The following is a 13,858-nucleotide window of genomic DNA, read 5'->3' as shown; positions in this document are numbered from 1 at the left end:
GAAAATAGAGTAGCTTTTGCTGGGTCCACAGACCATGATCAAAGCAGTATTTTGTCACTCGTTCAATCACGTGTAAAATCAATTAAGGTATTCGCTTATATCCATATGATGTATTAACAAGATATCAACTGAGAATGACAATAGTTTCACTAAAATGTATTATGTTGCATAGAAGCAATCCTACGATAAATCTTTGTGATCGTCAACAGTCTATTAACAATCAACGAGTTGGCTGCAAATCATATCAATTATGATGGTATAGCCACACCTGAAAATGACGTCTACATTGAATGTTCACTGTAAAGTCTCAGCCAAAATTTTAGAGAACACAAACACACATTAATACGTAATACGAACGAAGTAAAACAATTATATTGGAACATAATTTATATCCTATTGAAACAATTAATTCAGATTAATCTCGGTTAGATTAAGGAAGCCATGTTGGTTCGAATTCGGAGCTACAATGAATGAAGTATAGCATATACTTATGTGCGCACATTATGAATAACTACTCATTCGTCGATGTCTGTGACAGCAATCGAGATAGATATGGGACTCTGTTGCCATAGATATATCCCAAAGTTGTAAAACCCATAACTCAATTTCCAAAATGAATGAGGACTTCGTTATCTTCAAGGCGCTTGGCAGCAAATAGTCTAATATATGCAAGGATAATTTGAAGATATTTTAAGGACGCATTGGTGCCAAATGTAACAGTTTTGAAAATGGGGTGTGCAAAACGCTTCAATTTGACAGTCCGGTAAAGCGATATCTCATTAGGAGGCTAAAAGCTTGAGAAAGAATAGAATTTATTGATCTCTTAAACAATAGAAATAAATTATGAAGTTTTATGGACTTCACATTCTCGACAACATATTTTGTACAACATGTTTTGTACACTTTTTTAAAAGTGGGAACTGATCGCAATGACATAACTTACAGGACAAACTCCTAAACTTATGCTAACAACATATTCTTGCCGATATGTGTCAACATCATTGGTACCATTAGGCATTTGTATACATGTACTTATTCAGAAAAATGTTTCTGATTTGGTAGTTTCAACCCTTTGGAGTTCTGAAACCTATCTTTAAGAAATAAAAAGGTGTCTTCGTTATTCGATTAAAACTATCAACACAATTATTTACTACGCTTTTATCTTTTGTTTTGTTTTTAATCTATATGCATTATAGAACACATTACGTATAGTTTCACGTCTTTCTGCATCGAAACGTAGGAGATGATTACGTCAAAATAAAAAATATATATTGTTCGGCCTACTCTTCCTAATTTTTGGTGGGCTTACTTTTGCACATGGATGATTGATATTTTGCACAATCATTAATTATCAGTATTATTTATCGGATTTTTTTCAGATCAATGTGTTAAAGCAGAGAGTCCAGAGGGGCAATAGGTCATGTAAAATATCTTTACTAAAACTCTCTTTTTGGCTATTTTCACGCGTCACATTCGTGATCAAGACATTTGAATGGTGCCATTTGAAAAGCTGTTGTATTCTAAAGAGAAGGATAGCCAAACCATGGTCCTAGGATAAATATTGATATCTCAGGGAATTTTCACCTGAGATCATGTCTTAAACCGGAATCTGAAGTTTTGTGGGGTGTATATTTTGGCGGGCTTAGCTTTCTCCTAGAATACTGGAATTTTGCAGTTATTCAGTACACTGAGTAGTATATATCAGATTTTTGTCAGATCTATACGTTATCACAAGGGGATCTGGAGGGGCTAAATGTTTTCGAAAGGTTATATTTTAACAAAACGTCTTTCTTTGCGCTTTTTCCGCATCAGGTAGTGATGGAGACATATTAGTTTTATCGTTTTGAAAAGCTGTTTATTTTATAGGGAATGATGGGCTAACCATGATCCTAGGGGATATCAATATTTTTTCATTTGTCATAGTATTTCTTTAAACTTAAATTTTCAACTTGTAATATTTATTACCTACAGTGTTTCGAATTATTTAGATGCATTGTTTTCAAATCATAATCACAGTCAGATAGACTGGACCCCTTAAATCCCAAGATTTAGTTTCCAGGTCGAGGAGTGTGTTTGTATGTTTTCTGAATGGAGTGTAGTTTATAAATCGTTGTGACGTATTCATGACCCTTCGTTGATAGAAATATGTTAAGCAAACGAAATGAATTTAAATACTTGTAAAACGAGGAAACATCTATCCACTTTCATGAGTGATATTATAGTAGTTTGCGTTACTTCTGCACATATTTTGAAACTATGCGTTCTACGAACAAAATATAAGAATACATTTTTTTTGCATATTTAAGAACTATATTTTTTCCTATACTTATGTTCCTTCAAACAATATAGATTTCGAGATAGATGAGACAAACTAGATTTTAACTTTTCACCGATCGAATTAAGAGCACGTCTTTAGTTTGAGGACACAAAATGTTAAGCAAAGAATTGGAGCTTATTCAGGATTTTCTCTAAGTGTAATTCACTGGGCCTCCAATGCCAAACACATTTACTAAACTACAAACAATAAGCCCAAAACAAATATGCATTCATTTATTTTACTAAACACAATGTTAAATATTAAATAGAATTAATCAAAATGGAATAAAATGTGTTAAATATTATATGCTCTTCCAACAAACAGAATTTCTTTAACAATTATAAGAAGTCGAATCTGTACAGCAAAACAAATCTTACTTTTCATAGCGGTGATGCTGTTCATCACAATATATAATCCATCAGTTATTTAACCTTACTTTATCTAATTCACTTAAGTAGCCGATAACAAAGGTACATTTGTTGCAAATCTTATACCCAGTAAAACGAAATGCTATACTGTTATTTTCTTTAACCCTAAAACGACTAGGGGAGTGTAATTTTGGTTGCAAATTCTTTTATTACTTAATTTATATGAATTAATATGTATTCAGGACTTTTTGGTTTATTATTGTTCCTTTTGATGAAGTGTTCATTTTCGTTTTTATCTTCTGAAATATACCGAATGGTTTTTACTCTTTTTAAAAAAAGTCTTGTTTTATGAACTAACTTGATCCCCACTCTCGGACATTTTTCATTTTCCCTAAATTCCTTTCACTGGTTTTTATATCTAAAGCTTGTATTACTTTCTTTTTTTAAAAAAGTACTTTTCTTCCTTGATATTAACACTTAAGTTTCATACACCTTAACACGTGTTTTCTGCATACTTAAGTGAATTTCTTTTGCGAAATATTTTAGTACGTATACGTTCACGACCTCACATATCGAGAAGCACAATCAGAGGACCTGAAGGACAATCTGAAGAAAATCGAAATGAGATGTGTAGAGTGCGAACACTTTGTTTGGAAATACCTTTTCAATAAAAAAATATCGTGTTTGAAATGTCATGTTTTTAAACGCCTGTTGTTACATTGCAGTGATAAATCGATTTTCTCAATTTGTATTAGAACACTGATTTATGTGATAGATATTACACATTTATAAATATAGAGTAATATTTCGAATTTTACTTTTAGGCATTTTGCTCTGATATATATCAGAACGAAAAGGTCTAAACCTATATTATAAAGGCATGCATAAAGTAACCACAGCAAATGATAAATGTCTGATGTCAGATAAAAAGAGAGGAAATCACTACGTTATTTACGTTTAGAATACGCAATATAAATAAGTCGTATTGAGTTTAATTCATTAGGAATATAAAACGTACATAAACCTAACTTCACATGTTACAGAGTTAGTATGAGTAAATATCTTCCAACGTGCAATTCTGATTGTAAAAGGAAAGGCTGAAAAGGATAGTTACACAGGAATAGGCTTCAATTCTACCATAAACTACTACAATCTGAGTTTGTGATATTATTGCTATAAGAAACATAATATAATACATAAGCAATTTTTCGCACAGTGTTTAGCCATTTCTTACAAATAAAAAGTGCACTTTTTGAAAGCATATATTTAATTTAGTTCAACACGTTTAGTTAAATTGAATAAATTTACCAGAACTCCCCTTGATCTTTCCTATACCAGATACGAGCACGGACCTTCTAGGGGTAGTGATGGGAAATGTTATGGTATCCATTATATACAAGGTATCTATAAAGTAATTTGTATTGATTATGTCAATATGCGAATTTAGAAAAAATAGATAAATTCATATTTTATAACACCTATAAAGGTAACAAAGGAATTTTTGTTGTTGTTTAATTGGCCCTCCCACTTCGATTAAATTGCAAATGGAGATAAGGCTAAGGTCAGCAGTTGTATGTGTGGGTATATCCAGCATACTGCCTTGTGGCAGTTCAGTTACACCGAGAAATTGCGTAAGGAAATAGTAAATGTCGGATCTTCGTAGAGCGTCATAAGGGCTTGCATGCTGAAGTAAAAAGCCGCTACAGAGGGACGGGAAATATGTTAGACCTCTTTTGAGAATTTTCTGACTACGTGGACGGGCAGCGATGGTTTAACAAGTTCAAAGACAATGACGAAACACTCCAATACGCACCATGAGTAAAAAAGATGAACAAATGTCCAAAAAGATCTTCAAGCAACAATTGAGGCGAAGAGTGTCCAGACATGAGGAACTAGGACTATAATTCAGTGTTAGTGGAGAAACCATTCGAAAGCTCCTCCATCAAATTGGAAAGCAGTAGAAGTTTTTGATAGGTCTCACATAATTTGATAACAGGCCAAAAGAAAACGCGAGCAGACACCTGTGTTTCTCTGCTGAATCGTCTGAGGAAGGAGCCCGTGTTTACGTGTGATGAGAAGAGGTTCTGTACAAACCTCCACGGCGCCATCATCATTGGTTTCCATCCCATGAACCGGTTCCTCCTAAGATGAAAGCAGCACTTTACCCGTAGAAGGTCCTCCTGAGTGTTTGGTTGACTGCTCATGTTACAGTGAAATGGGAAGTGCTGCCAGCTGATTAGAACATCAATGCAGTTCAAGAAAAACTCAAAACTATAGATCCAGCACTTCTCAATCGCACAGGGGTCCTCCTATTACAGGACAACCCTAAGCCCGCGTGGCTAAGGTGACCCGGGACACCATTCTACGCTTTGTATAAGAACCGCTATTGAATCTGATATACTCCTGGGACATTGGACGTCCGTTTATCATGTGGTCCAACCCTTGTACCATCACCTTAGACTTGCCATTTAGTTCAAATCCATAGTAGATATGCGAAAGGCACTTGTACTTTCTTTGCTTCACGGTTTACTCAGTTCTACCGCGATGCAATCCATGTCCTTCCGGATCGTTGGCAGAAAGTCTTCGATGTTGATAGGACAATGCAGAACTGCTGATGGGGATTATTAAACTTCCACGTACTACTTGCGTCACAGGTTGATGTTCGACGATAGTGAGTGAAAAAGCGATAGAATTTTCTAGGTTACCGAATCCATACTGTGTATTATTGCAAACAAGCTGATTAAGGTACTTTAACATTAATATATTATAAAATACACAACGCTTTTGTTCATTAGATAATACACATAATTAAATTTCGTATATTCAAGTTATTTCACATTAACACATTCAGTTAAACTTAGAAAGTTTCCAATGAAATAAAATCATTTTTAATTACTATTGCTTATAACTTTTATAGGTTAGCAAATAATTCGCTAACTGTTCATCATGTAATTGAATATTTGCATTAACATTACATGTGACCATCACGCAGTATAAAACATATATATATGCATTACGTTTTCCAGGTTCTTGAAGTTGTCTCAAATGTTAAGGTAAGTTTTATTTCAATATTAAAAATGTGTTAACGTTTTCTGAACTTTTTCATCTTACCTCCATTCAAATTCTATTTGAAATGATGTCATTAACCTGGTACTAACATTCAAGTGCAAATCATATAAAGAATTGAACCCGATATAGATATTCGCTTTGCATAATAAAAAAAACAAAATGGATTCTGGCTTTGAATAAACCGACGTGTTTGTACGATTTGTCAGTTTATGAAAAACTGTAAATAAATGATGCTCAGTAAATAAATGAATTAAATACTGATGATGGATTTTCCTGAGGTATCTACGACATTAGTGATAAAGCGAATGTAAAAAAAAGTAATTGAGTGTAGAGTTTCCTTAAAGGATAAACTATGCTTCTATTCGTTTATGAATTCCAACTATAATAGACAAAATCAATTATTTGAATGTACTTTAATGCCAAAATCTAACTTAATGTGTACGTATTTTCAAGATTAAACAATAAAACGTTTAACTTATATTAAGGAAGTACTACTCACCAATAAAGGCAGTGCTCTGAAGCTAGTAACAATAAAACTAATATTATTTTTCTTAGCAGCAAACAAAATAAATTTCTATGAAAATAGGCATTCATCAAATTTTGAATTTCCACAAAAGAAAACTCAAAGTTACACGTATAAGCACTCCAATCTACTTGTGATTGTAATTGTATTCAATACATTTACGTAAGTGGATGTTGTTTGCACGCTGAGTTAATACAAATTAATATTCAGCAGAATATACCCACGTGTTCAGTCGTCTTCTCCTATTAATGACACACTTCTACTTCTTTATTTTAGTTCATGAGTATACTTACAGATTGGCTTAAATCTTTTAGACGCAGGAGTTAATATATACACAAGTATAATATACATTTGTGTACATATTAAGAAATCGTATTACAAAATTTAACAAATATGTTCCAATTGGCTCATTACTGAATGAAAACAATTTTCTCGTTTTACATCCTATGTGAATACTCTGTACGATATGAAAAACAGATTATAATTAAAAATAATTTAGGAATTGTCGTAATAATCATGTAGAAGAAAGTGTAAAAATTGCGATAAAGTCTATGGAAGTCTAGAGAGATAATTACCATCTCAAACCCACATGGCTTGGAATTAAACGAAGAACCCGTTGCAACACAGGTAGCTTCTTCGCAACTGACTTAGCATGTCCCCTGTTTAGAAACTTTACCACATGTTAACAAGTAATATTAATCATATTCTGTTCCAGTCAGTGAAGCAAGATAAAAGAAACCGACTTACACTTCAAACCTTAAAAACGGCTTTCATCTTATGATGTACGTACCCTTGTGATACAAAGAAAACATATAAATTAGAATACTAACACTATTCACCATACGTTATCACACTCTAAGCTGAAAAGAGAACAATTAAAAATACAGTTCTATATATAAAGAATCCCATTCGCATTAGTGCCGCATGCACAACATATATATCTGAATCAGTAGATAATAAGACAAGAAATATAGACCCTAATCTTTTAATAACTATCACCATCTGAAAATACTTCCTAGTATGTTAATTGTAAATATCTCCTTATGTGAGGGTTCAAACAGAACTACAAAATATACCTAGTTACTTAAGTTTCCTACAATTCAATTTTTTGACTTACAAACTGTTAATCTGATAACATCATATATCTCAGTTAATTCTAGAACAATACGTTTTATTGTTTTATATTACCTTATAAGGCATAAATTTCTTTCCGCCAAACGTAAAAGTAATACAGAAAAACCGAAGGGATCTAAAAATAAGAACAAGCTATTTCAATCAATCTTCCTAAATAAGATTAACATGTTTTATATATTATTGCTTTTATGAGCAAGGAAAATTATATTTGGAAGGATGTTTGCTTGGTAAAGATAATAACACTTAACTGTAATATGTAAATTTGTAATAAATTTAGGAAAAACCTTTTTGAAATTATTCTAGTTTCAAGAAAATCTTCATTTAATGCATCATATGTTATAATGATACGGATAGCCTGGGACATATTCGCAAATGTTTGCTTCGTTGTATAACTTTATAAGGATGTTCATATACTAACAACACTACTTCATGTGTTTGCTCAAAAGAAAGTGTTGATGTTTCAAAGTAATTTTACATGTACTTTATACATGTATTTGAAACATATTTAACTTATAGAATAAATATGCAAATTTTCAACTTACTCTATCTCCAAAAATCCCAGACTCCAGGAAACCATGACACCATGGAGGTATAAATTTATCGCCTATGTAATTTAAGTCAAAGTACGAAAGACAATGTATCAAGTCGCATTTGTACTATTATGATGACTTATTTTGAGAACTGTCACCTAAATTAGAAGGTAAATCTTTCTAGCACTCCTGTTGTTCGTGATTAATTGTTAGTATTTACTGTAATGTAAGTGGGGGAAATGTAAAGAATTCACAAGAAATATTATTTCTTAAATGCTTAAGTGCTCTGTTATTTCAAAAACCTCTATTTGTAGCTTTATAGTATTAAATTAAAAATTTACAACCTTTATAATATGTATATCGAAAAATGTGTCATTCTTGCAATTCAGAACGGTGAAATGTTATACAGATCAACATTGACAATGAAATCAAACACCAATAGTAACTACTTAGAAACATTTATCTCTCCCATTTTCCTAAAAAAAATTAACACCTTGAACCACACAAAAAATTGAGAATGTGGTGGTAAGTGTTTGAGTACAACATAAATTATCAATTGTAATAGAATGCATATTAAATTATGTCTCATGATTATTGGGCATATATAAACACACGTATATAAAGTATGGTAATTTTGTAATTTTTGCAATATGTTATATATTTCCTTATTTATTTATTTATATTTTTTTGTAATCTCATATACACTGCTAGAGCAATCTGTGTAAAGCATGCTTTCATAAATTATCGCAATTCTGAGGACTACCGTCAATTTACGATCAACACAAACAATAATTTAACATGGATCCAAGTTTCTAAAATAAAGAAAAGTTATATGAGAAGCAATATTATTCTGGCAGAAATATTTTTAACCATCGCGTGACTTATTTTCAATTTAATATTTGTAGAATTCATAATACTCATGCTTCCGGTATAGCACTGTAATATAGTAACATAATATTGCTTATGCATATCTGAAATATACTTAGTGATAGAACATTATAAATGACTTTCAATTTATTTTAAACTAGAGCAATATATCTCATTAATACGCTATTAGTACTGGGTGTATACAGAAAATAATATATTTTTTGTATCTTTTATTTCATTATTCCATTATATTTATTTGCAGTTCACGGTAGGAAATTCCAATATGAAATCATTTCCTGATGATTTCAAATAGCCTCAGAGACTGGACCCGATGCACATGTGTCTTTCAGTGATGTAGCAGGGAACTTATCGATTGTCCGATTTATTTATCTTTGTAACTAGGAAATATTTTCGTGCGAGTGTTTTGTATGTTTTATTTCTGCAAGATTGCATCATTCAATTATAACGTGTGATCAGAAAGAAACTATCATTTCAATTTGTATGAAGATTGTTCTCCTAGTCACTGCTCTAGGAAGAGGTCAAAATGTCGAAATGGATATATATATATATATAGGCATTAAATTTGTTTTCTCTTTCAGAATAATTGAATTCTTTCAACTCTTTATGCTTTTCTAAACGCATTTCTAAAACGTTTGGAAAACAAATTCTATAACCATCCATGTCTTAAGGATAAATATGTTAGTACAGTGACTCTGAAAAGAAGACAAATTGGAGAAATCTTGATACAATAAATATATAAATTCAGTAACCCGATCCACAATTCTCCTGCGTTGGCATTTTTTCCCCAACAGTTTGCAGTAAACAAACAATTATAGGCTCTTCCACTTAATGGAGATCTTATAGAAATGATATGAACAAAATTTTGTGAAATATCGCAATACAAACGGCTGCAATGTTTTTCATCCCATGCTCTTCTTTACTAATTTTGAAATTGTTCAGCTTCTGAGCAGCTTATTTAATAAAGCGATGTTACAATTTCACATAAAGGCAACATCTAAAATTCTTATGAAATTTGGAAGCTACTCTTATGTTAACGCTCTAACACGACATATATGGCGACTTTATATAAAATATTTTTCTAGTCACACACTTTTCAAGGAACAACAACGGAACAAATTTGGAATATGAAATGGTCGAATAAATTTGATATTGCCTTATCAGGTACAATTACAACAATTAGAAAAATAATTTTATAAGTTTTCTCATTATCTTTCAAATGTTTGTTACTTCAGTCACATAGAGCACAGTGTTATACGTAAAGCACAGTTTGGAAATCGCAATAGCACAACTGTTGCCATGACTCACAATATTGATTTCAGGTCTGTGGAAAAATTTGAAGTTTACAAATGAGCCGAAATATAGACATTTGCATCTTTTACGGACTACGCAGCACGCAGTTGCTTAAGGCATATGATGTTTTCGACTACCTATATTTGGGGATTATTGAGAACTGTTTCAAGAATTCGGACAATCCCAACTCTCTGCTTCATGCAAAAAGGCATAGGGCTTTACATTCAAGTTCATCCTTTGGTCTAGAGTTATTGATATACTTGCGATGATGTTTTTTGATGGATTACTATTACGAATTTTTATATGATACTCATGTTCAATTCTCCTAACAGAACGACAAACACAAACGTTTAGAAATGTTTCATCTGCACTAATAATATCTACTTAGGAAAAATTTTCTCTCCCGTTTGCCTTAAAAATGTTTCAGTTCTACAACCACGCAAGAAATCGAGGATGTGGTCTTTATGTATTTGAGTACAATACAAATTGTCGATTGTGTCGGAATACACATCATGGTATCTCTTATGATTATTGGGCATTTATAAACTCAAAGAATTAGTGCAGAACTAATATTTTGTAATATGTGCCACCTTTCTTATCTTTAGCTGTGATGTATACTGCGAGAATTGTCTGTTTTTAAACATTATTTTCTTAATGATCACTATTCAGAGGACTGCTTCCAATTTACGACCAGCACAAACAATAATTTAACGTGATTACTCGTCTACTATCATCCTTAGAACACTAACACGTCAGAGGGCAATCTAATTTAGTTATGAACATCAGTAATAACCGTTCTCGAATTATACATTCAGATACGAAATTAAAAAAAAAACATTGTCTCACACAGATACAGATAGAAAGAGCCTCCAATCTTAAAACTATAAAAAATATTCTTTCAACATTATTGCTCAGTAACGATTTTTTCGCAGCTTTTACCTAGGTTTGATTTCTTTATGCTCTTTTCAAAGCAACCTACTAAGATGTTCAATTATATTATCTATATTTAAAGAGAAGTAGATTATTGAATATTGGAAATTTCTAAAAAAAGATATTTTGAAAAACAAAATTAGATGTCAGAAACATAAAGGTAGTGAAACATTTACTTCTTGTAATATTCTATTGTAAGTATACATTTCTACACTAGGCATTTGATCACCAGCACATATAAATGCAATAATTCAAAATCATCCTACTTACAATTAATAATAAAATTATTCATATAATTGTAATTTCCAAGTTTGCAAATCAAAAAATACTGAGCATTCAGTAGCATTTCATGGAAACCACTCGTGACTTATTATGTAAATCAATTTTATAACGTAAACCAAATATTGTTTTTCTGCTTATCTCTTATGCATATATTTATATACATAAAGAAAATGTAAAAGGCAAATGCCAATTCTCTATTATTATGTTCCTAAATATTTTGTAAAATAATTAGCGTTGTTCCGATCTACTTATTATAGGACAGTTCTGCAAAAAACCTTTGTGAAAACATTTTTCTTGCAAAAAAGGGAAATTCTTTCAATATGGTTTACCGCTTTATCAGGATTAATTTTACCTACATAATATGTGAACTTTTATGGAAGTGATATTATTAAAGCAATAATCGGAAAGAGATAATCTTTGGTGATCAAATTTATTTAAAAAAATAAAAATTATTGCAAACCAAAAATTTGGAATTAATGTTAGTTTTTATATTTGTATTACTGTTTTTTTATTCTGGAAATAGAAATGTGCTATAGGGCACACTGAACTAACGTTCAAATTTTATAAATATTTCAAAGATAATTAAGAAATGCTTTAAAAGTACGTTGTTTCTTTCCAGCAAAGAGTAACTAACACTTTTGATAAGTGCTACGGTGAAAATGGTCTGGTAAGTAATATATATTACTCGCTTTTTTACTTAATGTGTAGAACAAAAATGTATTAAGTTCCTTCATTAATTCAGTTTATTGAGTCTAGGTTTTTACATGTAATATACCAAATGAAGAATTTCGCAAATTTGTTTGAAAAATTGAATTGTGATATAATTAACAAATGTGTTGATAAATGTTCAAAACATAATGAGTATCATACGTCTGTTTAGTCATTGAATACATCTTTCCCGACCGTTAAGAAATACCGCTTAATTATCTTATAAATATCTTCAATTACAAAATAAGTGGAAGATCATTCATTAATTCAAATGCGCAAATGGTTATTGAATGTTCTGTTATTACTGGCAAATCTTAATTACAAAAATGTTATTCGTTAACATACGGTTTACTCTTCTACTGCATCAATCGTTCGCAAGTAATTTGCACAACAAGGTACCGTTGTGTTTAATGTATATTCTCGAAATACTCACTTATAACGAATAGTACATAACTGCTATGTAGGTAGGGTGATAGCGCCAGTAGTCGATCGAATTTGATTTCTGCTGTGAAATCTTACTCCTGTACGCTTTTCTGTTCATCTAAAAGTAACAAATTTATGCTGGAGATGAAAATTAAACTTCAAGGAACATGAAATAATGTTTATTTTCACTTTGATTTTCCTTGTATTGTGCAAAAATGAAAAAATACAGAAAAGTACCAAAAACTACACTAGTCGCCCGTAAAATTCAGTAGTCGACCGAACATTTACTGCAAGGTCGACCGCTAGGAATTACAAGGTACAAAAATAAATATATGCATTATGTGACATAATCACATGGAAATTTTTACTCGATATGGAAAACCGAAGTTTTGTGTGCTACTTAGTGCAATGATACTCGATTAGCTTAGTACCCAGAAGGAATATTTTCATTTTTCAAGAAAATCAATGATTCCATTTAGCAGCTTTTATTAAAGCAGTCGGAATACACAAACAATGTAAATTACTCCGAAGTGAAAACATTGCCTTTTTTGAAAACAAACTCCTTATTTAATGATATTTAAGTGAAAACAGCTGCTAGTAGTACGTAAATTGCAGAACAACTTTTTTTTACTCTTATTAACCCTTTAAAGCCTCTGTCAGGTATCCTAGATCACTATTATCACTGTCACCTTAAAAGCACTTCTGGCACTGAAATTGTTGATATTCACTTGCACTTTGAATGTTCAAATCAGGAAAAATGCTTTACGGACTTTTGGGATACAAACTAAATGCATTTTTCCGTTACATTTATTGCAAAGCGCTAATTTCAGATTAGTAAAGTTAGAATTAGTAAACAATTTCCCGCATTCCAAGCACTGTTTGCTTGAGACTGAGACTCCTTGCACTGAGTTCTTTTCTTCTTGACATGAAGAATATCCTGGAGAATTCCTGTCTTCATAAACCACATTTCTTCATCCAGTTCACGTAGAAAATTACGTTCAGTGCGTTGCTTCTTTTTACGTTTTATTCTATGTCGCCAATATCTTCTTCGGTTGTCTTTGGATTTTTTTTACTTTCAAGAGAGCATTTTCTTCTTGTTCTTCTTTTGACTTGGCTTTCTTTTCTTCCTTCATCTTCTTAGCATTCTCCTTATCATTGTAGTATTTTCGCATCTCATCAGAAGAAACACTAGACAACACATCTTGAGCAGCTCTTGTACGACTCTTCTTGTTGGAAACCACCTTACCAGGAAATACGCAAATGTTGCTGAAATGGCGGTAGATTTGTTTTTTCAGAATCACTTTGATTTTCAACAATTTTGTAATCACGGGAATTCAAGGTTGGACTAGTCGTTTGGTGATTTTCTGTAATCTGTACAGAAACTGAATTTTGGTTC

The 13,858-nt window shown here is 31.7% G+C and overlaps 1 protein-coding gene across 1 annotated transcript in view; it reads left to right on the top strand.

The window, feature by feature from the left end:
- LOC145662484 (uncharacterized) overlaps positions 1-13,858 on the top strand; it is a 534,791-nt gene that overhangs the window by 300,422 nt on the left and 220,511 nt on the right. Inside the window, exons 44-45 of the mRNA XM_081728093.1 lie at positions 5,712-5,738; positions 11,951-11,998. Of these exons, the coding sequence (XP_081584219.1) occupies positions 5,712-5,738; positions 11,951-11,998 (75 nt within the window). The remainder of the gene's footprint in view (positions 1-5,711; positions 5,739-11,950; positions 11,999-13,858) is intronic.

Source organism: Thermobia domestica, chromosome 10 (genome assembly GCF_964235325.1).
Source record: "Thermobia domestica chromosome 10, izTheDome1.hap1.1, whole genome shotgun sequence".
Classification (NCBI taxonomy): domain Eukaryota; kingdom Metazoa; phylum Arthropoda; class Insecta; order Zygentoma; family Lepismatidae; genus Thermobia; species Thermobia domestica.
The sequence above is the reverse complement of the archived record's forward strand: the minus strand, read 5'-3'. Positions and strand labels throughout refer to the sequence as shown.